Below are 25,591 nucleotides of genomic sequence, written 5' to 3'. Positions count from 1 at the left end.
ATTGGCGTTATTTTAAGAGACACTCAGATAGGAGCAGGGCCCTCTCTTCTCCCCTTCCCCACATCCACACGTGGCCTCCATCCAAACTCCATTCCTCTCTCATGCATTAACACAACTATGTGCTTTTCCACTGATTTGCTAATAAAAAAAATATTGTTTGATAGAAATGCTAGTATTTCCACTGTTATTTCCTTCTTAGTTAATGATTATCTGATGAAATTCTCACTTTAAGTATAATACTAAGAGAGGAAAAAGATGTGGGGATCATGCAAATTCCTTTATGGATCAGGCTGAGCAACTGGTCCCCCTGGAGATGGGAGGTACAGGTGTTCCTTAGACAAGGAGAGTTTGAGGACATGCCACTTCAGTCAAGTTCTCTTTTTTTTGTTGTTTAATAGAACTGTAATTTTCTTTCACATGGAAATTTACTGCAACTGTGCCTCACACATTCTCATTGCTGTGCACAACTAAGAACACATGAACTTATCTAAATGGTCCAAAATCTTTCCCAGATCACAGCGGCATGGCCAAAGCACCACATACTTGAGCATCAGGCTTCATTTGTATATCAAGTCGTGCTACAGCTGCGGCCACCACCAACAAATGTGGGTATCAGATGTACAGAGACTACTAGATCCAGCAAGCAGTGCCTCACTTTGATTTCACAAATAATCCTCTAGAAATGTGGAGAAATTGCTTTAGACTGCTGCACAGAGCAACAGGTAATTTGTAATTTGAAGCTGTCTATTGGTGATGGGAGATTTACGAATCTTGCATTTCAGTGAAGCTTGCCCAATTGACAGCTTAGTCCACAATAAAGAACTCCTGTCTTACGGCATTTCAGTGGGAAGGTGGGGGAGCATACACATGCAGCACTGTGAGGGAAACTAGCTATGCATTTCAAAAATAAATACGCCGCGTCAAAGCCAAGCCTCCATAGGGATTGCACATAGAAACTACTCACACAGTAAACCAACCTTAACAGCTGAGGGTTGACGAAAGAAAGTAGGTCTTGTATCAGCTTGAAGAAGGAGCCGATTAAGAAATATGGCCCAAAGGTCCTCAACAAAGCTTTGAGAAAGGAAGGCTTTCTATTGTGCTTTTTGTCTCTGATCAGAACTTCTGCTTCCTCTGGACCGCCACCAACATGATTCAGCACATGGTTAGATTTCTTCATATACGTCACATCTTCTTTCCTAAGGGAACGAAACAAGCAATTAGAGACAACTGACAATGAGAATGTCATTGCCCTATGTGTATAGCACTGCAGTGACATCTAAAAGCCTGCTCCTTTCTTTGCTCTGCTACTGACCAACAGCAAGACCTTCAACAAGATCTAGATGCGCTCAGGGATAGGCCACTCTTGTGTAATAAGTCTTGTTTTCTTTTCTTTTTCTGTAGTACTTAGGAGGCGTACTCCATAGGCCAGACAATCAATCACCATGGGATGAGAACGTGGCCCAAAGGAGTAGGAGATGAAGGCTTGACTTCCTTTGACAGGGGACAGAGTTACCTCAAATCTCCAATTTCTTGTAAAGGAATCCTCTAACAGTTGCAATTTACCTACCACAAAAGGCACCCTCACCTAGTCCTTCTGAGGCTGTATTCGTTAGTCTGTTAGCAGCTATACTAGACCTTTAGCCTTATCTGATCACTCAGCTGCTTTCAGAGAAGTAGTCTGAATCCCTCCGGGGAGAGAGGCATTGAATCACACACCAAGCGAAGAGAGGAAGCAGGCACAGCCCTCTCAAAATAGGGAGTTTTGCATTCCTGGAAACTTGAAAGAGTACATACCATAGCACCTCCAAAGCTGGGCCATCTCCGAGATCTGGGACGCAGCTGTCCGAGGTTCTTTCAGGACAGAAACTTTGGGTTTAGGTGCCTAAATTTTACTCAGATGACAATTTAAGCATTTAAACCCTGTTTGGCTGTATCCCTTTCTTACTTTGTGCCTCTCTTTGTCCATCTGCAAAGTAAGCCAACGAAAGTGACCTCTTCTGCAAAGCTCTTTGAGACTGACTGATGAAAAATGGACCCAAGAGGTCCATGCTTTCTCTCCAGGGCTCTAGGTGGGTTTTCTAGAAGCACCTCTGGGGTTTAGGCACCTGACTTCTGTCATCCATCAATAAAGAGGGGGTGCTCTAGGAAATGATTTCCTTCATGAATTTCTCTCAAAGTGCAGCCTGGCAGCTTTTCTACCAGCAAATACTGAATTGCTGTTGTTTCTTGGGGGCTATGGGACCTGGAGAACAATTTCCTGAATATCAGCCAGGAAGGTTAAGTCCAGGTGGAGCAGGAAGGAGGAAATTAGTCTGGGGCACAAAAGCCTTATAAGAAGGGACAGATGGAAGAAAGACCCTAGAAACAGTGAAGGCTTACAAGAAGGCATTTGAAAAATAACTTATAAGTGCTACCAAGTGAGATTGGATTTATGATTCTTCATAAAGAGTGTGCAGATTTTTTGGAGCTGGCTGGCTGCAGAGTCAAATAATTCCAACAGCCTGTGAGCTTTCAAACTGATCACTGTGGCTAACAGTCCACAGGTAGAAACTTGTTCACATCCTTTCAAACAACGGCATGTGCAAATCCCAATTTCTTTGCAATAAAGTTTGAGGGCAGGGGGAGAACCTAAACCAGACAATTCCGCCCCCGCCACCCTGTCCCAGACAAGAACAAACAGTGTTGTCTTTGTCCTTCCAGATCAAACCTGGAGAGTTTATGAGCAAAGCCTTATTTTTCTGGCAACCAGGCTGTTAAACTCATTGAAGGACTTGAATAACCAAGACTACTTTGTGCTATTAAAAATTTTTATTACAGTGAGCTAACAGCAAGACAATAGTTCTCTCACAGCAAAAAAAATCCCAAAGGGAGAAAATGCACTCCTAGTGTTTACTACGGGTAGCTAGGTGAGGTCAGGTTTTGAGCAGTGTGTGGGAGTGCTCACGCCCAGTTTTTTATCAAAGCAAAAAGCATATGCCTGGTTTCCATTATTTATAGAAGGGCAGATAGTAGATGCTGATTATCTCATGGGAAAACACATAGCTTTCTCAATGGTGATGACAAGGCCCTGAATCTTCAGTTTGTCTTCATAAGCATAGTCTCTAAAATCAGAAGCTAACTAAAAATGAGGCCAAATAGATTCCAGCTCTCTCTCCTCCATCCCGCACAGCTCCTTCTCAGAAGCAACTGCACTTATCAGTAAAGTGAGCAAGTAGAGCCTTCAGCCACACATGCAAAGAGAGCAAGAGCAAAGGAAAAATACTCTTTGCATGCTTTATTATGTATAATAACAACTTAAATCCACACTGATCTCTCCTGTAACTCATTAGTAGCAAATGAGTTATTAGCAATTATTTAACAGTAATTCACAAGACAGCTGTGAAGCAAAATGTAAAAAAGGTTTAGGAACAATAGAAATGTGATAATCATTACCATAAAATAAGTTTAAAGCTTTAGCGATGCTACAGTTGCAGCTGATTAAATTTTTTAAAATAAATTACTACTAAGTACACTGCAAATATTTTCCATGACACTTTCAACATGTGTACAACTTGACACAGCATTTTTAATGTCATAAAAGCTTGCTCAGAGCAGATTTAATGAGAATAGTTAAAAAAAAAAAAAAGTATTTACAACAACGCCCAAGCAACTACCACTAATGTTATTTGACATGAAGGAATTGAGAACACCTACTTATAATTGAAGAATAAGCAAAGCCACAAAGCTTTTAGAGTTATGTGAAACCCAGCAATCTGGAGTACAGTGATTTGCTTTGTTTTTGCTCTTTTCCCCACCTTAGAATCATTAATGTAGTTGCCACAAATTTTACCTGAGCTAAATACATGCCAGAATTTATGGTTAAATTCATTGCCAACTGGCCCCAGCTTATATGAATAATTTCCAAAATGCAATGAATCCCATGACAAAACTCCAGGCACGGTTTCTGGTTTCCCAGCAAAAGTTTTCCTGGACCCTAGGCACTTCTGCACAATGGCTGTGGTCTTACTACATAAAAGCCTGGGGGAGTAAGATTTATGTCTGTGCAAAAAGACCAGAACCCAGACAATGCACGTTATTCCACACCATAAAAATAGAGACGTTAAGAAAACAAGAAAACCCCAAAGTAAAACCACAATGCACATGAACACAGAGCACTAGCGGACAAGCTGCTGGTGTTAGTCCTGGAAACCTTTCAAACTTTAGCTGCGAAGTAGAACTCTCCACATCATATTTAGTCTTGCCAAGAACCTTACAACTCTCTCCTAATATTATCACATAATAGGGTCTTTCCAATTTGGCAAGGATACGCACAGAAGAGAACAGAGGAAAGCCTCCACATGGAGAAGAAATCTCCACAATGAAAGGAAATGGAAGTGCAGGCCTCCTCCTTATTGACATTTTTCATTTGAAACACACTATTATCACATCTATTTGGTAACATTTTGGACACTAACCAGTGGGAGAAGGAAATACAGTTGAACAATAGATAATTTCTTAAGATTAGATTAGGACAGAACATGCAATAAAAAGGATATCCTCTCCAGCATGGATGTAACTATATGTAAGTTCTGACCCTCATCCCATTTCCATTAGAGACTATGAGAATTTTGCTGCTAACTTTCCAGGCAACAGGAGTAGGGTTTCAGCTCTTAAAGTGGGATCTCTTCCCCTCCTGTCTTTCACATGTTTTGAGTTTCATATCTTTACTGCTAGGAAGTGAAGAGTTGCTCACTGCTAAGAGCCTTAAGGCTAAAAATAATGTCAGGCCAAAAAAAACTCATGATGGGGATGATGAGGAATTCCTTTTGGTTTATGATGCCTGGAAGTTGTGCTCTAACATGCCTAGGAGGGATGCAATTATGGGGTTAGACATCTACCAGCTCAGTGATGAAAGCTGATCATTTTCTACAATCCAGCCAACTCAATCTCTTCTTGCTTACACATCTCAGCCCTTCTCCATATGGTAAATGGCACTACCTGCCCATGTAGATTTTAAGCACCTAGTTAAGAGGTGTGTCAGTGGTACACAAGCCCCAGAGGGCTCCTGCTTGCCTCTGCCTAGACATATATAAAATAAGCAAATTTGACTGTTAATATGAATGAAGAACAGATAGGTTGAAGAGGTAGGTGCCACTTTTAGTTGGCTCATTTTCAGGCATGAGCAGCTTATTAATGTTGAAATGACTCAGATCAATCTCTGTTTGCAGACTTGTTCGTATACTTACTGCTTGCACTCTGCTTTTTCTTTGTCCCATTCTTTACTTAGTTGTTGCACAATAATTTTTGAAGTATCATCTTCATTCAGTGACCACAAATCTTTATCTTCGAGGGGCCTTTTGTACCCAAGAATTGCCATGCTGCATATACGGAGAAAAACAGTCCAGTTCAGTTTGGCTAATAGTACTTAAAGCAGTGCTAGTAACTCTAGGACTATTAAGCTAACAAAACTAAGAAGATACATCTCCAGGGAAAGGGTGATAATTATACCTCCATCTCCCTTTTTTCCTTATATTTCTGTTTGCAATTAAGGAAAGGACGTTATGTAGTTTTGATGACATGTATTTTATTGAAAACATCACTTCAGAAAAAAAGGACAATAAAAATCAACTACCAGAAGCATTTGAATGAAACTGTGGTGTTAAATGAAAACAGTGAAGCTTTAGAAGTGAAAATAACTAAGTCTATCTGGAATAACTATCACGGGTGAACAAAATGCAAAAGTGAAGCTCATGTAAGTTAAAGGAAAATCAGATTTCTCTGAAAACTACAGTTCCTCAACTGTAAGAGGAATTTTGTAAAGGGATACAAACATCTAGTTGCCAAGAATCTCGATGGGGAAGCTGAACATTCAAAACTCTGGAAGTGTAGAAAGATCTCACTCTCACTAAAAAGAACTTTACAGGGCTGTTGCCAGGACAATAAAGTTACATGGATCTCTACACCCTCAACCACTATGGAAAAACTAGGTCTTAAACATGACCTTTGACAACTCTTCCACTTTTCTATCATGGAGTAGTAGTAAACCTGGTCTCAAATTTGCATCTTTAATACACATGCCTTTTGACAGAGGTATCAGTTTGTGGTAATCATTTGCATATATAACCCTGTTTACTTTCCCTCTTGCATGGAAAATGTCCTTATAAAAAAAACATTCACCCATGAACCTCAACAGGAAACAAAATGCATCCTCAGGAGGGTGAAAGGTTGCCACAATTAATCTTGTGGAACAGTCTTACATCTTGGTTCAGGTTATACTCCAGCATGCGGTAAGCACAACAGGGCTGTATACCCTATTAGTCACGCCACAATTGTTGCCACAACTCTTCAGAGGAGAAATTTGGGCACTACGAGCACTCTGAAAGCCATTTCTAAAAAGGCAAATGCTAGAAGTGCTGACACCACTGTGGATGAAAGAGCATCCAACATCAACTACTTACAAAGGAAAAATCTCTGTATCGCTAACTCTGTACAACACATATCATAAGTAGAGTTTGGGGCTGTCAGCTGTCCAACAGCTTGAAAAGAGAAGCTCACCTTGTAAACCACCAAAATGTCAATCTTGACAGGAAGCCTGAAGTTAACTCTGGACATGGATTCTATAGTAAAGTTATGGGGGGGGAAAATACCAAAATAAATAAAGCAAAACATTTATCATTACTTTAATAAGAAGACAGTCTATTTTGATCAGTTTTGGTATATTATATGATATATTACATCTAAGTACCTATGTCCTAATGAGACATAAAATTGATTTCTTTCATTTCCCATGTCATGCAGAACTCTTTTTATCTTTAAAAATTGCTTCATATACTGCCTTTAACTCACAGTTATATAAAGTGAAAATGAACATTTCAGAAACTATAGAATGATATTTAAGAAATGAACTCAGCTTCTCTCTCAGCTTCGTTGAAACATATATCCAATTATAGAGACCATTTTGTGAATTGGAGAAGAAATTTAACCTGTGACACCACTAATATCTTCTGTTATTAATGTTTTTCCATATCTATTCTCAACACATATAGAGCTCATTTATTAAGACAACCCTTATAGACTTTAGCTAACTCTAAATGAATGTTAAGCAAGTAGACGACCATCTCCACAAAAACCACTCTTGAAATAATTAATATTACACTTCAATGTTCATAAATGTAATTTAAAGTGCTGTGAAGCAGCAAGTAGGAGAGCTGCTTTCACTACATAGCTTCCAGTCATTACTGATGGCACATACAATGGAAAAAGGCTTCAAACCCCAATACTACTCTCCATAGCCAGTGTTTTATAAGGGGGTCACTAGCTACTGCAATCTCAGTGACAATCCAAAGCTGTTTTCAATGACAAGTATTCTCAGTGGAACTCTCAAAACATGATATAGTCTGTAAAATGCAAATAAAGCAAAGCAAAAATACTTACAGGATTTGTATTAACAGGGGAAAAAAATGGAGGCTTTTCTTTAAAACATGAAAGGATCAACTGAATGATTATCAAAGCAAAGTAGATGTAAAACGTGGTAAACCTGAACCTTTCATTTACATGGCCCTAGAGGGAAAAAGAAACACAGTAAATGATTGTTTTTAATTGTACTTCCCAGCCTCCCCAACACACACACACTCTCTGACTTTTTCACAGCTTCTTTGGCAATTCCTTTCTTCCTCTACAGTTGAATACTGCAAAGTAGTTGCTAGCAGGAATTATCTTACAAAAGCATACACATACTCTGTAAAGTGCCTAAGAACATGCTATCTCCAAGCTTTTCATTAAATTATGTCAAGTTCAAAGTGCTTATACATCTTCACTGCACGCAGACACCCTCTGGAATCAGGGCTACATGACATCCTTTTAAATTACCTCCAGGGGTTCTTGCAAGATCACGTCTTAAGCATAGGAATTGTCGACCCAGATCAGAGAACATCCATTTACTTTAATATCTTGTCACTGACAAGCAGTCAGTGTTAAATACTTTCAGAAGAAGCTGCAAAAAAACACTGTGTTGCATAATAACACTTCCATCTGCTCTAGAGATATTTCCTTTTCTGCTCACATGAGTCTGCAGTGGACTTAATACTTCTTGCTGTGAGGGTATGTCCCTTATACAGCTCTTTCATACCCTAATGTAGTTGTGAATGCTCTCATTGTTCACTTAAAGTGTTTAAACCTTAAGTGCAAGAGAAAGAATATTTGGTCCTCGCAGTTGCAAGAACGGGAGAAACGTTACCCATATCCATTCTAAGGCTCTGTACCCATAATGTTAAGTTGATTAAGGATTCAAACCTTGATAGTCCAATATTTGTACTTATTCACCACTACTACAGTTTTAAAATTGACTTTAAGTGGTGGTTGAAAGGATCTCACCAGGATTGCAGCTATTTTCTGAAGAAGTTCTGCACAGACTGTCATTTAAGGTTTAATTCAATCTCTGCTGGAATATTTACAACAGCCTGGTATAGCAAAATCCTCACTAAAAGGATAATGCTGCCAATAGGTACAAAAAAGCAAGTATAAAAAAATCACCAAACAGAATCAACACTGATTTCACTGAGGAGAAGCAATCACCTTAATTTTTTTCAAATACTCTTTTTCACTCCTAGCCTTTGACGAACTAATCACTGAAGCAATCTGCTTTGCCCTACTTAGTGAAATTTGTTTCTGTGAAAAACATAACAACTTTCTTACTGTGGGAGAACCTGCTATGTTTTCAAACAGGAATCATAACAGCCCAGGTTTCGTTCCTCTCCCTCCAACTTTCTGTTCTCTATTTATAGCCACAGTTGGAGTCAAAATGCTGTCCTCAGCACATCAGGCACTGACAAAAGAAAGCCTATGGAGCTATATAATGTGACCCAGCTGCCTAAGCAAAAAAGGAACATTACATATTAAAATCCATCATCTCCAATTACTACCCATCCCTATTTAAGCATGGCAGGGGAAGGGGGCTGGAAAAGGGAAGGAAAAAAAAAATGAAAAAAAAAAAAAAAATCTGTTCTAGTATATGTACAGTGTCGGTACAGCCCTCACGTGTCTATCCGGTTTCCAGTATAGCCTTGGGCTAAGCAAAATCTGCTTTTTGACATTGCATGAGAAATCCCAGTTCCCTTCAAGTTACACAGGTCTGAGTCAAGGCAACGGAACAGAACTTCTCTCTCTCTGGCGAAATCTGGGCTCAGATCTGACTCCAAACTCGGCGATTCACTCCCTTCACAGAGATGTTAATGCTACATTTGCTGTTCTCCAAGTGCTAACAAGGGTGGCATGTTACCTGTGCTGTTGTAGTCATGATCTTAGACCGGAAAGGCCCCACGGCACAGAGCACAGACAAAAACCAGAAGATAATGAGCACTCCAGAGGACTGAACTCCTCTCAGCCTTTCATATTGAATAAGCAACGTAGCTAACAGCTGTAAAAGTAAATACAGGAACACATGAACACAATCCTGCCCCACTGCTCGCCTTATTCACACTCTCAGTTGGCAGCTATTACAGTCATCATTGCCAACAGGACCTCTTTGAAATAAGGCCCCATCATAACTTCACAGAAGTCAATGGCAAAACCTCCTCTAAGGAAAGCAGCAAATAGCTTTATGAAATAATTTGTCTTTACTGTTTTCAGAACCTCATCTCCAGAATTCAATTTTTAAACCAGACTTTGTACCTAGGGCTAGGTACAATTAATATTAGCTACAAACATTTTAAACAAATGTAAGAGCTGTCATTTCTCCAGTCCAGATGGACACTCAAGACTTGTCTAGAAAACAAGATTAAAAAAAAAATATATCTAACCAAGGGAACGAAAAACTCAATGGGCAAAACTTTACTGCTTCATTTTTCATACAACAGCCTCAAACCTCTTTGTCATCCTAGGCAAAGCAAATTTGGTTTCTGTTTAATGGAGAAAAAACTACCAGATAAGAGACACAGTTTTACAAAGTCCAATACAATATTGAACAATGCACAAGCCATGCTCTAACATATCTCCCTGTTTAGGCAAAGTTGTATCCAAATTCTCTCCACACCTAAATCACAAGCCTGGAGAAATAGATGAGAGCAAGGTGGGAGGCAGAACAATCTCTCCATTACAAAGATTTTAATTTATACAGCTGAATCTGCATGATAGAGATATCTGTAACTGCAGCCTTTTTGGTAAGCAAAATTTGCTTCAGTAATACAAGTACTTCAAGTAATTCAGTTAAAAGAGTACAGGATAAGGCAATGAAAGCAAAGGAACCCTTCCTCCTTCGTCTGTCTAAGAAAGAGTTATTCTTATTGGTCACAATAAACAGAAACAGATACGAACCACTGTGATGCCAACGATCAATGGAGTTACAAAATAGACTGGTGGAGGCGTTCTGTTTTGCAGGAGCTCGTGGAAAGAGTAGAAGAGATCTGCCCAGCTCACGCACCACAGCAGGACACCGAACAGCTGAAAGCAGTCAAACAGAAACAGCATTTGGTAAACTCATCTCCAGGGGCAATCAGAGGGCTAGCAAAACCGTTATGATTCACCGATTCCCAGCAGGACAAAGCTGTGTAAACAGAACAACACTGCTGCGTTGATCAGCTACATTCGAGGCTAATGGAACTGTCCCACTGCACTCAAACCAAGGATCTCGTCTCAACAGCTTTCCGAGGGATTTGCAAACACAACCAGTAGAAAGACTCATGTATTTACCTTTTTTTCCCGCCATACTATTCAGTTTTGATTTGAAATACAGGCAGCATCCAGATTAAAGGCAGACATGCCCTGAAGCAGAAGCCTGGAATTTTTCTCCAGGAATAACCCCAGTTCTCTCACAGCCTATGGAAAGTGGCTTGCTTGCTTTCCTTAGATCTAGCCATTTATAAACCAGAGATGCTGTTGACACCAGCCACCTCTTAAGCACAAGATACAGATGAAATCACATAGCTATTGGGTGGGTAGAGTGGCTTGAAAAAATACCTTCTTGTGGTTACTTTCACAATGAGATGAAATTCTCACTAGACCTACTTTAAAGTCTTCGTTTTGCAGCTTTCAGTGGTTTAAAGCTTAAGTAAAGGTGAAGCAGCATAGTTTTGGCTCAACAAAGGGGTGAACTCTCTTCTGCAGAGCAATCAGCTCCTCTCTCTGCACACAAAGGTGGGCTTGCAGGATGGATTTCCTTACAGATGAGCTATCCTTTGGTATCCTTTCCTCAGAAATCTGTATGTACACGGTTGTTTTGTATAAGCAAGTTCTTCAGTTCCCCCATAAATCACAGGGAATTTTGTTCAAACACTACTGCAGCACTTGCTTGGGTACTGAACTAAACACTAACAAACTCAAAACTGCAAAGACATCTTACCGTCTTGAACCTGCTCAACACGGAAAGCACAATGTACCCTCTTTTGTTGTGCTTTAGGTAGAGGAGATAAAAGGGTAGTGCACTCCACAGATAAATGCTAGGGATCCACGCTAGGATGGTATTCTGGAAACATGGCGTCAGGTCTGGATTATCAGTGTGTATCGAAAGATTTGAATCCTGGAAAAAAAAAGAGGAGACATTTATTAATAGAGAGGCAGAAGCACTGCCAATTGGAACATATGCTTGAAGCAGTTGTATCCAAATTCTGCTGGAGTTAGCAAGTGGCCTTAGTAAAAGCTTTCCAAAAATACCTATCCCAACTACTCGTGGTTAATCTGCTATAGTAAAAGGGCTCAGTACACTTTTAAGTACTGGGCAAAACCTAGACAGACTTCTGCCCTCCTGTATCTCAGAGTCGGACATACATTTCATAGCAGACAAACCCCCTGTGTTTCTGTCTTTGCTAAGGCTTAGTTACACATGCTGATACCACGGCATTTCTCAGGCATTCCCAGCCTGGAGTGCAACTGCTAAACAAAGCTCTTGAAGCAAAATCCTCAACTTGAGAACTCACCCAGCAAGAATGTCCAGCACTGGAGAAAATGATCAGATTTAAATCAACCATATGCTGACCTCGGAAAACCCCCTCCATTTATGACCAAAATTTTGTCCCTCTTACTCATATGCCTCCAACTATAATTACTTCCCTATTCTAAACAAAGGTAAAAGAAATGTATTGTACATGCAGGCAGGGATATGGGTTTTCTTGCAAACATTGCAAGCAATGCTTTTCGTCTGTGACCTTGGACACCACAATTCACATGTGCAACCTGCACCTAGGGATTTGAATGCGCCACATGCAAACACAGTTACACAAGTTCAAACTAAAATAGAAATTTCAGTACAGTTAAGGGGAACTTGGTTGTAATCAAACCTACTGGAAATTCACAACTTGCGTTTTGCCATCTGATGTGTCACCTTAAATGTGGTAGATAAATACTTACTTGCAGGAAATGTAAAATTACTTTGTTGTACTATCATTAACATGCAGATGATAAAACTAAGATATCTGTGGTTCAAATATGCCTTATCTCTGCACTAGAATAATTTACTTGTACCTAATTATTTTGGGGTATGAGCTCTCAGTAGAAGTATGTTTCAGTTAAGCCAAGTCACTTCTCTCCACGTCTTATAAATGAATGACTGACTAGTCTGAATATGAATTCTTCAAAAGTATTTCCAGCCCTGCTTTTGTTTAGCAATACAAAAGAGCAAATGCTGAAAGCCATGGTTGATTTTAGGAGAACTGAGGAGCCACAATCTGCTAACAATCTTCTGATCTTGGTGATGATCTGTCAGAAGGGACATGCATCCCTGCAGCAATCTACCTAAACATGAAAGAGCTCATAAGTATAATGAAGCTACAAAGCCTTGGCAGGTTGCAGGGTGGTTTGGCTGAACTGTGACAAGTTTGTCACTCAGTACTTCAGCTTTGGCACAAATGAAACCTCTGGCAGTAGTGAAGGGTGGCACAAATCCATTAGATGTGCATCTAAACTGCACCCTTTAATGCGCAGGAGTTAGTGCCTCTCCAGCCGAGAAATGGGTCTTCTGGAGGCATGCAAGCACTCAGCGTGGGCCAGGGGAATAAAAACATTCCCATTTACCTCAACAGGTTTGTCCAGACCTAGGGGAAACTTCAGCCACAGATCAACAACACAGGGGCAATTACACTGCAATTCAAATACAAGATCAAAACCAAACAAAACTCCAGCCTCACACTCAAGACTATTTCGTTGTTTCCCTCCAGCGAGCAGGTCTCTGGCACCAGAAAGGAAGATAACGTTTAAGGAGCACCCATTTTTGGCTCATCATCAAAACATTTCAGCATGTCTAACGTGATAAGCTCCCCTAGCAGCTACCCTGCCTGGGGCAGGAGATGCCCTCTAGAAGTTTGGAGCTGAAGTGCTCTTTAGTTCCAAAGCAGGAGCTTATCTACTATCATTTATGCAACAAAATACTAATTTCCTCTTTAAATTACATGTGGTTTAGCAATGTCTTGAGCATTCTTGCAATTGTGTTCCTTTTGCTTGCTGGAGAAAATCCTGGAAAAGGAAAGCTGAGGAAGAGTAGCAATAACTGGGCACAGAATAAAACAAGGATTCTGTTTAAGGGAAAAGTTATTGGGGGGTGGGGAAGCACTCTTAATTTAAACCTTTCCTGTAAGACCAAAATGTCCAGAAATGGCTTTCTGTCTGACAGCAACCTAGAAACTGCCCCAGATGTCCATTAACCTCGGACTGAACACAGGCTGACTATTGTATCCAAGACACAGACTGCAGGGCTGCCAAGCCATTTAAAGGTTTTCATTAACTCTTATTTAAACAAGGCAAAGGACTTGCATTTCTGAACGTATAAATGCAGCTGGCCAGAAAACAAAATTTCTGTCCTAAAAAAACATGGAAGATTTTGAGATTCGGTTGAATTATCCCTAAGAATAAAAGCAGAACCTTTCCAAAGTTATGTGAAAGTACAAGAAGCAGCACCCACCCGATGACCAACAAGAGTCTGCTATTTCCATGGCACATGGGAAACAGGGGTCTGGGCTGAAGGAGAAACCTATGTCCGCAGTGCCAGACCTGACTACTGGCTATCTTGGGAATGTTTTCCCAGGTCCAACTCCATCCTGGACCAGATAAACGTGCTTTCCTGGAACAGATCTGTTTCTGTAAAAAGTTTCTCTTTCAACGAATGGGTGTTTTCTGAGAGCAGACTCTTGCCATCCTTGAATACAATGAAAGGGGTTCCTGTTAGAAGACACAGTACCTAAAACATTTAAGTAGTGTAATTCCATGCAAATTATTTACTCTCCTTAAGACTGGACCACAGTGGACTAATGCTGCCGTGCCACATAGACTCTGCTATGAATTATTATTATTACTTTTAAATCTGTGAATCTGAAAGTTACGCTTCTTACCACGTCTCACCAAGCTGGATCCATTTTCACACAGCTGTGAGTTCTACTTTATGGCTCTATAAATTACTACACTGACAGTATATATTCCAACATCTACTCCCACCCTAAACAACTCATTTTGAGTCAGAATATGACACGAAGTCTCGATGCAATCTATCCTGACCAAGCCAACATTGTTAAATATTGCTGAATACCCTTCAATTCAGCAGTAAAGTTATGGAACTCCACCCTTGAGAACAAACACAAGAAGCAACGGCTGGAGGGACACACCAGCTCTTTGACTCCTATCTTTAAGGCTCCTGCTTTAATCTGGCTTTGCCTTTCCATATTTTGAACTCTGTCCTGGTAAGCAGAGCAAGTTTAAATGCTTCTTGTGTCCCATTCTGGTTGAGGATGAAAATACACACCTTGGGCTGTCTGAGTTTTAAGGGTTTTCTTCAGACTTGCTACTGAAAGAGGTGTAATACGCTGACATTGGATAGCACACACGTTCCTCGGCTCATGGCTCTGTGCTGTCCTGAGAGCTGCTCACCTTCCTCTGTGCATCACGGCTCTGTCTCAGGGACCCCTTCAATGAAAGCCCACTGAAAACACTTCGCAGGCAGCTCTGTGACCCAGGGCCAGGGTGACCCATTAACAGGCATCTCAAAAGTGGAAATGCTCAGCAGCACATGTTGGGAAACATCACTTTCTCTAAGAAACTCATCCCAGGGAAACTGTAACAGTCAGCATGGCCTTCACAGCTAACATCGCTGTCAGCTCGCTTCCCCACAAGCGAGTCTTAAGGGCAGTAACCTGTGACCTCTTCCTAATCCAGACTCCCACTGTGCTCCACAGCTCCTCCAGACTGCCAAGAGCTCTGTGGCAACTGTCTGTAAGCAGCAGCATTCCCTGGATGCAGTACCATGGATCAGGTTGGAGGCTCTGCTGGTGAGATACAGCATTGCAGAAATACCAGCCTGCTGCACCAAACCCCTAGACGCACAATTTACTTAATCCTGTAACAATACTTAAATGCAATGCCAACAGCCATGGGAAAAGAAATTAGAGATGCTTGTTACATCTTCACAGCAGACAAGGGGTCCCCTGGAGTCTAAAACTTACAAATTAGTGGGTCTGTCTGTTGATCAGTTAAGGATATCATTGACATTGCACCTTGCAGCAGCTTTCAATCATATCCATCACTCCAATCTTTAGACAAACACGACCCTTGTAGCAAGGACCATCTGTGCAGTAGGACTTACATTTAGATGAGCAGTTTTAAATACATGATCTTCATTTAAGGGAAAGTGTTCAACAGGGGAAGCTCCAAGCAACATTAAATCTGCTCTAATACTCAGTACTCTCTATGACACATTCCCCTCTGGAAAAGAACACTGCTATTGAAAAGGCCATCCTTAAAACTGATAATGCCTTTAAAGGAAACAAAAGTTCAATGCAACATACCTTGGGTTTCTTGCACATCATCCCTTACAGCTTTCAAAGCAAGGGGGGAACAAACAGAAAGCCTAAAACTAGGCTGAAAAACAGGAACAGGGAAATTCCTGTCTATCCCTTTCCCAAACCCCAAGGATGATGTTGAGAGAACCTGCTGAGAAAGACCAGTTGGGGTTCTGGTCTTGGGTTTAAGTCTAAACCAACTCCTACTCCACTACAGAAATTTAAAATAAAAGTGCCTCACATTGATTTACCTGGCACACAGCTGATGCTGCAGTAATGCTCCTCAAACAGCCCGCAACAAAGCTTCCAAACCCTAGGGAAGACTAACGATATCTTTTGTAGTCTCAAGCAGTTATCCCCATTGAACGGATAAATTAATACATGTTTCTCTCTAAGTTTCTATAGCACAAAAAGAATTGGGAAAAGCACAGGAAACACAATTCATTCTTTATCTGCTGCGAAGGTAAAGGCCATTGCCTTGACGTCATTCACACTCTACCCAAGGTTAATGCATACCTTATTGCTGATTCTGTGTCAGTTATCAGCAGTTGACACATTATTTAAGATTAAAAATCAAAGTGGAAAGCTGACTAGGAAGGTACACAGAAAGAGTAAAAGACAGGGAAGTGAATAACTGAAAGTAACAATGCTTCCCTGCAGTAAATAAACATGGAAATGGTATCTCTGTAGAAGAAATTGTTAGTGAGAACTAAAATGCAGAGGTAAATCTTCCCGCCCTTCTTTTGCCCCTAAATCTGGTAGCTATCCTGCCAAGGAGTTTCACTTGCACATCCTGGCAAAAAAAAAGAAAATGAAAAAATAATTTAAAAGGATGGTTTTCTCTTGGCTATACAGCACTGCCTCCTCCCAGGCACGAGGATGGCTCTGCAGTGGCTCTGAACCACAACACCAAAAACTACTAAGGCTCAGTCTTAGCCACAGCACAGGCTTCATTTCAGCTTCTCCATGTCTCATGTCCCACTTCTAGTTGTTGTCCATCTCCTCTGCTGGTAAACTCTTTGTGGCAAATTCTAGTAATCATTTTAGAGCACAAATGCAAACAAGTGCTCTGCTCCAGGCCTCTGGAAGGCTGCCGGCTTCAAATGGCTTTTTCAGAGCGGGATCATTCATTTACGTTTCCAAAGGAACAATTTCACCCTTATGCATAGAAGGTGTAACATGTTTCATTAATCCACAGCAACTGCTGCACAACTCAATTCCTTCACGTGATTACATGAACAACCTTTTTTTTTTTTTTTTTTCTTTTTTCCCCCCCTTTTAAGGCAGGGCAAGAGATGATGACATTCTTCACTGCAACACCACAGCAATACTGCTTGGAAAAAGGGTGGGCTTGAAAGGACGTAAGCATTTATAGTACTGCATGAACCACACAGTTAACAACCAGAAATAGTATTTTTCTGTTTACAAAGCACACTGCAACAGCTATCTACATTACTGAAGGACACCATGTGGGACGCTGAACTTTCTTTTCCAGCAGTAGAAGGATCTTTAGTGGCTTATTTCAATGGATCAAATAGACCTGGCACAAGTTCATAGCCTGTATGAGCTCATTTATGGTCATGGAGTAACTAGTCACAGGTTTTTGCTTGAGTTGAAGTTTCATGGTACAAATGGTACCAACCACACAATGCACTTGAGAACTGTGGACCAGACATCTAAAAATCGATGTATGGGCTTAGTGACAGGTGTTATACAAAAGAGTAAGTTTCTCTTTCTTCTCCTTTTAGTTTTTGAGTTTTAAGATTAGAAGTTCAGAGCTTCTCTGCTGTCATGAACAAAAAGGAGGCAGGGTGAAAAAAAAGCTGGTTCCTATTCTGCCAGTGTTCACGTGACCCCAGGAAACAGAGCTTTCAGAAAAGCATCTGTAGCTTACAGCAGATAGTAAAGTAGAAGTTGACCACAGGAAATATCTGCATCTAAGACAACATACGTCTAAAGTAAAAATAAAATCCATCTACTTCAACTGTTTTAGTAGCAGTCAGTCTTCTTGCTTGGACAGAGGGACATTCATTGACTTGCAGAGGGGAAGGCATAGTGCCACCATAGAGGTATGAATGCTCATGGATCAAAAGCAGGATTGAGAGAAAAAAGAAAAACAGGAAAAAAGTCCCTGGCTATCTTTTAAAATTGATCAAAGCTATATTCTGTTGTAGAGAAAACTTTCTGGTAATTGCATCATCAAAGGCCTTTTCTGTGGCCTTGTGCAAGTACAAATAAAGGAGTGTGTTGCTGTATTTCAGCCCAGTGTGATGATGGGTGTGGGGGGAATATCCTTAATCTGAGCCATCCCATCTCCTTTCAATTGAAAGGAATTCAGTTAATTCAAGGATCATAATGAATGTAGCTCAATTAACAGAGGTAGGAATAGCTGAAACAGCTGCAAATGAGATGGTCCCTGCTTTATTTTCTCCCCTTCCCACCCTGACTCCTCCATTTTAAACTAACCCATCCGGTTGGGCTGATGTACAATAATAATAAAAGGGATTGTCACAAAAAAATTGTCATCAGTGCTGCTCTGACACTCTGCCTGCCTTGCAGGAGCTGGAACTGACAAACTGACTGCAGCGATAATGGGATTTTAGTGTCGGGTCAAGGCTGTCTTTAACATGACAGTAGCGTGGGAGTTTGGTGGGGCAGGATACAAAGGTCACCCACCATCTCAAGGACCCAAGGTTGGTCATGCTCTTCCGCTGCAGAGACACTCATTAGGGGAGCACCCAGAAGTCAAATGCAGCAGCAGGTTAGAGGGCAAGGTCAGACTCTGGGTGCTAATGAGCTTTAATGCCAAGATTAAGCCTCGTTTATCACTCACAGAACTGACCCAAGCTCACCTAACACAGACGAGCGTTACACTGTAGCTACACTCTTGGAGTTAATTTGCACAAACCCTACTCATCTCTCAGACTGCACACCTACTTATTTCAGTCATTTTTATTCCGAAAAAGAGTGACATCCACAGGCTGGCCCTAAACCACAGCAGTAGGTGCAGAGAGAAAAAGAGCTCACAAAGCACCACTACAGGTAGCATCAGTGGGAAACATCTGCTCCTAGGCCTCCCCTCATCCTCTCAGCTATTTTTCTCCTCCCTTCTTCTTAGTAAAGGTTGGCCTTCAGTGTTGTGAAGCCAAAAAATTCAGAGATAAAGAAAAGATGGGATCAGGTGACTACTGAAAAGGAATATGTTAATCACTGAAATCAAAGCAAAGGCAGAACTGTCCTGGTACACTGCTCTACCCCAAACCAACTGCCTCCACAGCTTCTATCCAACACTAACTATGTGATGGGAACTTAAAGCTTAAAACTTGATTTTTTTCCAACACCCAGGAAATCCCTATTTCTGAAAGAATCATGTTTAACTATGATCTGTACAAACACCCTACAACTGAATCTGCCCAGCCAGTGCTGGTATGAAGAGAGCAGACCCATCCTTAAAGAATTACTGTTAAGACCAGGGTGGCACAATTGCAACATGCTTCCAATAATGATGCTTCAAATATGGAAATCAGCCAGAACTTTCACACTTTGCCACAAAGAGGCTTAGACTTGGAAGTGAATTTTTGCAGGTCACCAACATGTAAGCAAGAGGTAGCAACTCTGTATCAGGACAGGAAAAAAAAAAGGGAAAAAAGAAGTAGGCAGAATAGCATTGCTGCACGTGAAGATTACCACTGGCCACAATTTTACATCTGATAGATCTTCCAGTAGTGAACTATTTCCCCCAGAAGATAGACCTTGCTTTTTCAAGGGAGATAACACATAAAAGCATAAAGTTTTTTAATGCTTTTTGTTTTACTTTGCCTGCCCTCATCTCCCCTTACTGTAATAAAAAGGTGATGTCCAGAATGTGGAGGTTTTTTCCCTTTTACTTTTCCATGTTTCCAAATGTACATAATAACAAAGGAAAATGAAAAAAATTGCATGTCTGTTAGGTGAGGGAGATTCTAGAATACAAGTCATTCAGCTAAGGGGGGGAAGGAGAGATACCAAAGGAAGAAATGAGAAGTATGCTTCTTTTTTTTTTTAATTGCACAAGTGCCAAACGTATTTCTGTACTCTGAGAAAGTTTCAGAAAGAAAAAAAAAATTATTACTTCTGAAACAACATGACTTTGACATTTGAAACAACTTCCATGAAATAGTTTTTCTTCTCCCCCTCCTTCATTTCTTATTCTGTTCTAAATCGAAACTTTATGACACTGGCACGTGACGATACTGTAAATGATCTAAGTTTTATTACATTGACTTCACCTCTCACGCTGCTGTGAGATTAGCACAGGGACAAGGTGCCAGCTCACACAGGCCCAGCACAGAATCAAGGCTGTTGGCTGTACAAAAGCCTGAACGCATTCCTGGGAAGATCTCTGGCTGCTTGCCCCTACGCTCTCCTCCAGCTCAGCCAAATAACCTGCGACTGGATAATGGCCCATCACGTTCACAGCAGCATCAGGAGACAAATGGAGCATTAGCTTACTGGAAAAATCAAAGATCCCATTTAATAGGTTTCTCAAAGGAATTTTTTTAAAATTAAATTTTAAACAGTAATAGTCTCTTCATTTTAATACATTACAAATTTACACATCTAGAAAGGAAAAGATTATATCTCCAGTGGCATAGCAATTTGCCTACCAGGTAGATTAGGCCCATCTCAAAATGCTTTATATTCTTAACTGTAGCAATTAAATAAGCTCCATTTTAAGGAGCTTCTCATGCGACTCAGATTTTGTTTCAGATATTATTTCTTTTCAGGAGGCAAACTTTATAGTATTCCTAAGTCCCAGACACTAGATCTACCAGCTACATCACTTAAGCTACAATGGTCAGAGCTGTGAGCAGGGAGGAACAGTGCTGGTTTGAAGGAAATGGCAATGACTGCCTGCCTTGAAAAACATCAACAATCACATTCGCATATTCTACTGAAATGAATGTCATTTTCATGAGCTTCATTAACTGACACTGTCATTGAAGGACTCCATAAATCCTTGATATTGGCAGCTTTCACTAGTATTAAGTTTTGCTCACAACTCTCAAATCCAGACTTTGTCTTTCCCAAACAGATTCAAATACAGTCTGTTATGCCGTTTACACACAGATGAATGACAATACATCCTCGATAATACTCCAAATCCAATAATAAATATTTATACTGCTCTTGACATTGAGAACCTGAGGCCCAAATCCTTTACCAATAGCTTCCATTCAACTCAATTCAAGAATCTTAAAATCTTGGAGGATTTGAGCTTAAGTACTTAATTGCTTTTAAGTTCAGGATACCAACACAGCTACCCTTTGAGAGAGCATAACTTCATAGATCTGATGTCTGAAGAGACCATTAAAATTACCTATTTTGATTTCCTACCTAACACAAGAAAGAACACAGATACTTGATGTGGTCTTTTGTGAAGAGGTTTATAGAAGTTGGACTCAAGTTATCTGAAGTTGGATGCAGTTAACAAAGATTATGTTGAGATCTGTATCATGTTTAAGAATCTATAAACACTGAACATTCTGTGTTTATCGCAGTGAAGCAGAAGGGGAAGCTAATATATAAAGAATAGCCAGTCTGGAGCATACCATCCTACTGCAGAAGCTCTCTTTTGCAATGACCTGCTACCACCTTTCACTTCACTCTTCCTCTGCTGGAATTAGTTTAGTTGAAAATACAATGGAATAATTGACATTTGATGTTTTGTTATTAATTTAGGGCCAAATCACATAAGTTGTGGGTTTTTTAAAATAAACTCGTACATGTGTTACAAGAAGTACATTGTTGGTCATCTTCCTTGAAAGAAACATTTCTTCCTTACTACAGCTATCGTAAGTCATCTTGAACTACAAAAAATTTAAGCCTGATACATGATGAAGCAAAACGGGAAATTATGCAGAGGGGAGACTGGTGGTACTTTGAGCCAACAGAGCAGGAAGCTGCATTTCCAGAGAGCAGCATGACTTTTAGTCCAGATCTACCAAAATTTCACCGAATGACTCAAGGTGAAGGAATGCCTGCAAACCTAAAGGTTAAAGGGGTGCTTGTATGAAACGATCTCAAAGACAAGACTGAGGTATTGTTTACTTTTCAGAGTTGCTGCAACTTCCTGGTAAATTACTCAAGAGCCTCTGAATGAAAGGAGCCAGCACTCCATGTGAGATGGGAAAAAAAAAAAAAAAAGACATGTCAGGATACCAAGACACAGGGTAGGCAAGGAAACAGCTCTGTGGGCTAAGCAGGATCAAAAGGAACAAGCCCGGATCTCATTTATAACCGACTAGAAGTTGTTGTCTGTCCTTTTCTTGTCCTCCCATTTCCTATTTATGCTGTTAAAGAAAAAAAACACCACCAAAACCACAAGCTGCTGCTTAAGCCTAGGCACTTAGTCTGTCTGTAGGCCAAGGTGTTTATATGACCCATCATCCCAACAGCACCCAAGTGCTGCAGAGCACTTCATGTTTTATCCTCACAGCTGCCATAGTGCCACTTCTTACCTAAGAGTTTCAGCCACAGAAAGACAACGTGTCTTTACACTGGAACAGAATTTGGTTTTCTAAGCTCGTGTTGTTTAGTCCCCAGGCCAAAATACTTTTGCAGCAAACTCTCCCTAGGAGATCACTCTGTTCTCTCGGAGGAACCGCTCACACTTCACTACAGTGGAGGACATACATAAGCAACAAATAAGTGATAATTCACCAGTATCTACTTCTCAAGTACAGAGATTGTGGGTCACATTAATGGGCACGCCTATCTAGCACACTTACTATCACACAGTAAATATGTGACACAATAAATAGGAGGTAATTATGGGCAATAGTAAATTACACACCTAAGGACTGCCTTGTGTGGGTACGCGCTATCGCATTCATCTCCTCCCGAAAGGCATTCAGCATGGGAACACTGCTAGGAGATATTAACAATTAGCTTTGAATTCTCAATTGAAGTAGACAGTGTTCAGATGATGAGATTGCTCATACTGCATTTTGAAAAAATCATGTTCCGGTTGTTCCTCTTTTATATATAAAATACCCTGGTTGTATTAGCGATTTGCTGATTGCAGGTTCAACAGGTAAAGCAGTAGTTGGAAGCCAGAACCTTTTATATATTTCTAATGTGACCAACAGTGTTTCCTTTAATTTCTTATTTCTAAAATGGGTTGAACAGGAAACTATTTTGTGTCTGCACAAACACAAAAAAAACCCAACCCGCCAACATTTCCAGCAAAATTCCCCACCCTGCATCAGGATGAAGAGTTGAAACCTTAACACTTTTGCTAAGCCAAAAAAATCCAAGATAAATCAATCATCTGTTAAAGTTGATACATTTCAATGTAAACATTTTCATGAGCTAGTTCTGAACTATTTTGATACTGACCTTTTAACAGAAAAGTATTGTAATTGGTTTAAACTCCAAAACAAAGAACTGTTGAAATTGCATCAGCATGTTTCCTTTCACTCTAAACAGTTTTAAAACTGACACCAGTATGTCATTCAACTTCCAAAAATATCTAGAATTTCTTTGACAAAATACAGGGAAAGAGTCTAAGTTCATAAGCTATGAAAAAGCGAACATTAATGGTTCACATTTTATCAAGTTCTTGATCTGAACTGCAAAGCTGAACACCACTAGTTTGCATGCACCGGACTGGAACTGCCTTTCACCGAGTTCTTCCTTCTTCTTCCTTCTTCAAGTGTACAGAAACCCCAACTTTTGTGGGCATATTTCAAAAAGAAGCCTCCACCTGCATTTTCTTATGGAATGGCATATTTGCACAGCAAATCATTTCAAGGTGACAGTTATCTACATGGTCATCACTCAGAATCTCTCTTATAAAATCAGTTAGTTCACTGTATACACCCCTGGTAACAGAGAAAATACCACTGGCTACCAAAATAGGGTATAAGACTCTTGGTCACTGAGTCCAGTCTGCTGGTCGCTGGGTCACACATTCCATTTCACACAATTATTGAGTATATTTTTTAAAAAGATTAAACAGATGGAAAGTTCTGACTCTAAACAATTCTGGATCATTCTGAAGAAACAGAACTTAAGACCAGCAAAACTGCCTGAACATTTTACATTAATGTATCGACAAACTGTTATCAAAAGCTTTGCCCACAAAAAGTAGCTGCACCACAAGCCTTCCTTGGGAAGCTAAGACATGCTTCTCGAGGCAGTCTATAAACTAGTGAGCAGTGTTATCTGTTTGTGCTTGTTCCTGTTCTGTAAGTGTTTATAGTAGAAATGAGAGGTGAAAATACTTGTTTGAGCAAGCTTATCTGCCAACTGTTGTAGCAGACAGCATGCAGAGCGCTTGGAAAGGAAATCTGAAACCGAACAATGTAACCAAGGAGCTTAGGAGCCTAAGTCCTCTTCTAAAAAGTAATGTTGAGACAGATTTTGAAAGATAATTAGTTATCTGAAGATGGAGCTCAGCATTAAGTCCTCATAGCCAATTGCTTGTGTCGCCCTTTAATAGCTTTCTATCAGTGCTTCATTTTCAGACATTCCTTTTCATTCCTGCTCATCTTTCTTTGAAAAAATCCCCCTTGAGCTAAATCAATATGAGAAAGGCACATGCAAAAATTGTGATTTATTGGAGGGCAGTTCCAGATTCACCATATATATGCTTAAATCCCCATGGAGTCATATGGCCTAAGGTGTCTGTCTATACAGCACAGAAGGCAAAGCAGCACGCTGTACCTTGGGGAAATACTGCACCAAGTACTTGTAACAGTTAGTGTTTACACACTTAACCATCAGAGCAGACCATGGCAGCAGTTTCCAAACTTTTCTGCTTACAAACCCAGTGCCTGCTGCAATCAGCCTTTCCAGAAGGCTGACGGCTCCAAATACTAACGTAAGTCACTGCAGTCCTCCGAGGCTTGTGACCACGCTTGGCTGCCATGAACCCCTCACTCTTTAGCAGTAACAAAGCACTTAACAGGGAGCACCTTCCCGCTCATCAGAGGGGTTCCGAAGAGCAGCAGCAACACTAAAACAGGATCCCTCAGAAGAAGGAATAGCCATGTTCATCTCTGTGAGGTTCAAGGTGGACTGAGAGCTGCAAGAAACACGGCATCGCCTGCGGGCAGGCAGGAGCTGTGGCATGGCCTGGGCTCGTGTGGGGTCCCTTGTGGGGTCTTGGTTCTGGTCTGGAGATGCTGAACGGCGAACAAGAAAGGTGCTACCGGCCCTGCTGCTGCTCCTGAGCCGGCTGCGGGAGGAGCCACGGCACCAGCCGGCTCTCGGGACGGGCTGGGGCTGGGCAGGCGAGGCAGAGCTGCAGCTCAGCCCCTCCGAAGCCGCAGGACCGAACCTTCCCTGCCCGCTCCGGCCCCTCAGACCCGGCGCGGCGAACCCCCGGGAAACCTCCCCGCGGCGGCAGAGCGGGGCACGGCGCTTCTCCTCCGCCCCGGGGCAAGCCCCGCAGCCGGCGCCGAGGAGGCTGGTCCCCGCTCCCCGCCAGCCCCTCCGCGCAGACCTCCCCGACCGACTTTCCCCTCAGCGGGGGAAGCCCGCGGGGCCGGGAGGGAGGGAGGGAGGCGGCAGGGCTGGCCGCGCTGCTTACCCAGAAGCGGGACCCGCAGAAAACCTCCATGGCCGCGGCAGGGGCGCAGAGCCTCCTCCAGGCCCACGCCGGGCACCGGACCGGGGGGAGAAGCCGGCTCCTTCCCTCTTGGGCGGGCCAGGGGCGGGGAGCGGCGGGCCCGGCGCGCCCCGTCCCGCCCTCCCCGGCAGCGGCGGGAGGCGCCAGCGCCACCGCCCCGCCGCTCGCGGCCCCTCAGGCCGGGAGACGCCGGCCGGGCCCGCGTCGCCTCGGCGGGGCCCCCTCAGAGCGTGAGGCGCCCGCC

General features: G+C 41.6%; 1 protein-coding gene across 3 annotated transcripts in view; it reads right to left on the bottom strand.

Annotated features, from left to right (window-relative positions):
- The window catches only part of ABCC3 (ATP binding cassette subfamily C member 3), a 49,620-nt gene extending 24,232 nt beyond the window's left edge, over positions 1 to 25,388 (bottom strand). For all 3 annotated transcript variants that reach the window (XM_068413537.1, XM_068413536.1, XM_068413538.1), the window contains exons 1-8: positions 25,309 to 25,388; positions 11,315 to 11,491; positions 10,291 to 10,416; positions 9,257 to 9,394; positions 7,414 to 7,539; positions 6,535 to 6,596; positions 5,226 to 5,357; positions 978 to 1,196 (exon numbers count right to left, since the gene is read on the bottom strand). In XM_068413537.1, the coding sequence (XP_068269638.1) occupies positions 978 to 1,196; positions 5,226 to 5,357; positions 6,535 to 6,596; positions 7,414 to 7,539; positions 9,257 to 9,394; positions 10,291 to 10,416; positions 11,315 to 11,491; positions 25,309 to 25,338 (1,010 nt within the window). In that variant the 5' untranslated portion in view covers positions 25,339 to 25,388. The remainder of the gene's footprint in view (positions 1 to 977; positions 1,197 to 5,225; positions 5,358 to 6,534; positions 6,597 to 7,413; positions 7,540 to 9,256; positions 9,395 to 10,290; positions 10,417 to 11,314; positions 11,492 to 25,308) is intronic.
- Positions 25,389 to 25,591: the final 203 nt, after the last annotated feature.

The sequence above is a fragment of the Nyctibius grandis genome, chromosome 15 (assembly GCF_013368605.1).
Source record: "Nyctibius grandis isolate bNycGra1 chromosome 15, bNycGra1.pri, whole genome shotgun sequence".
Lineage (NCBI taxonomy): Eukaryota > Metazoa > Chordata > Aves > Nyctibiiformes > Nyctibiidae > Nyctibius > Nyctibius grandis.
Note: the sequence above shows the minus strand (reverse complement) of the source record. Positions and strands in the feature narration are given on the sequence as shown.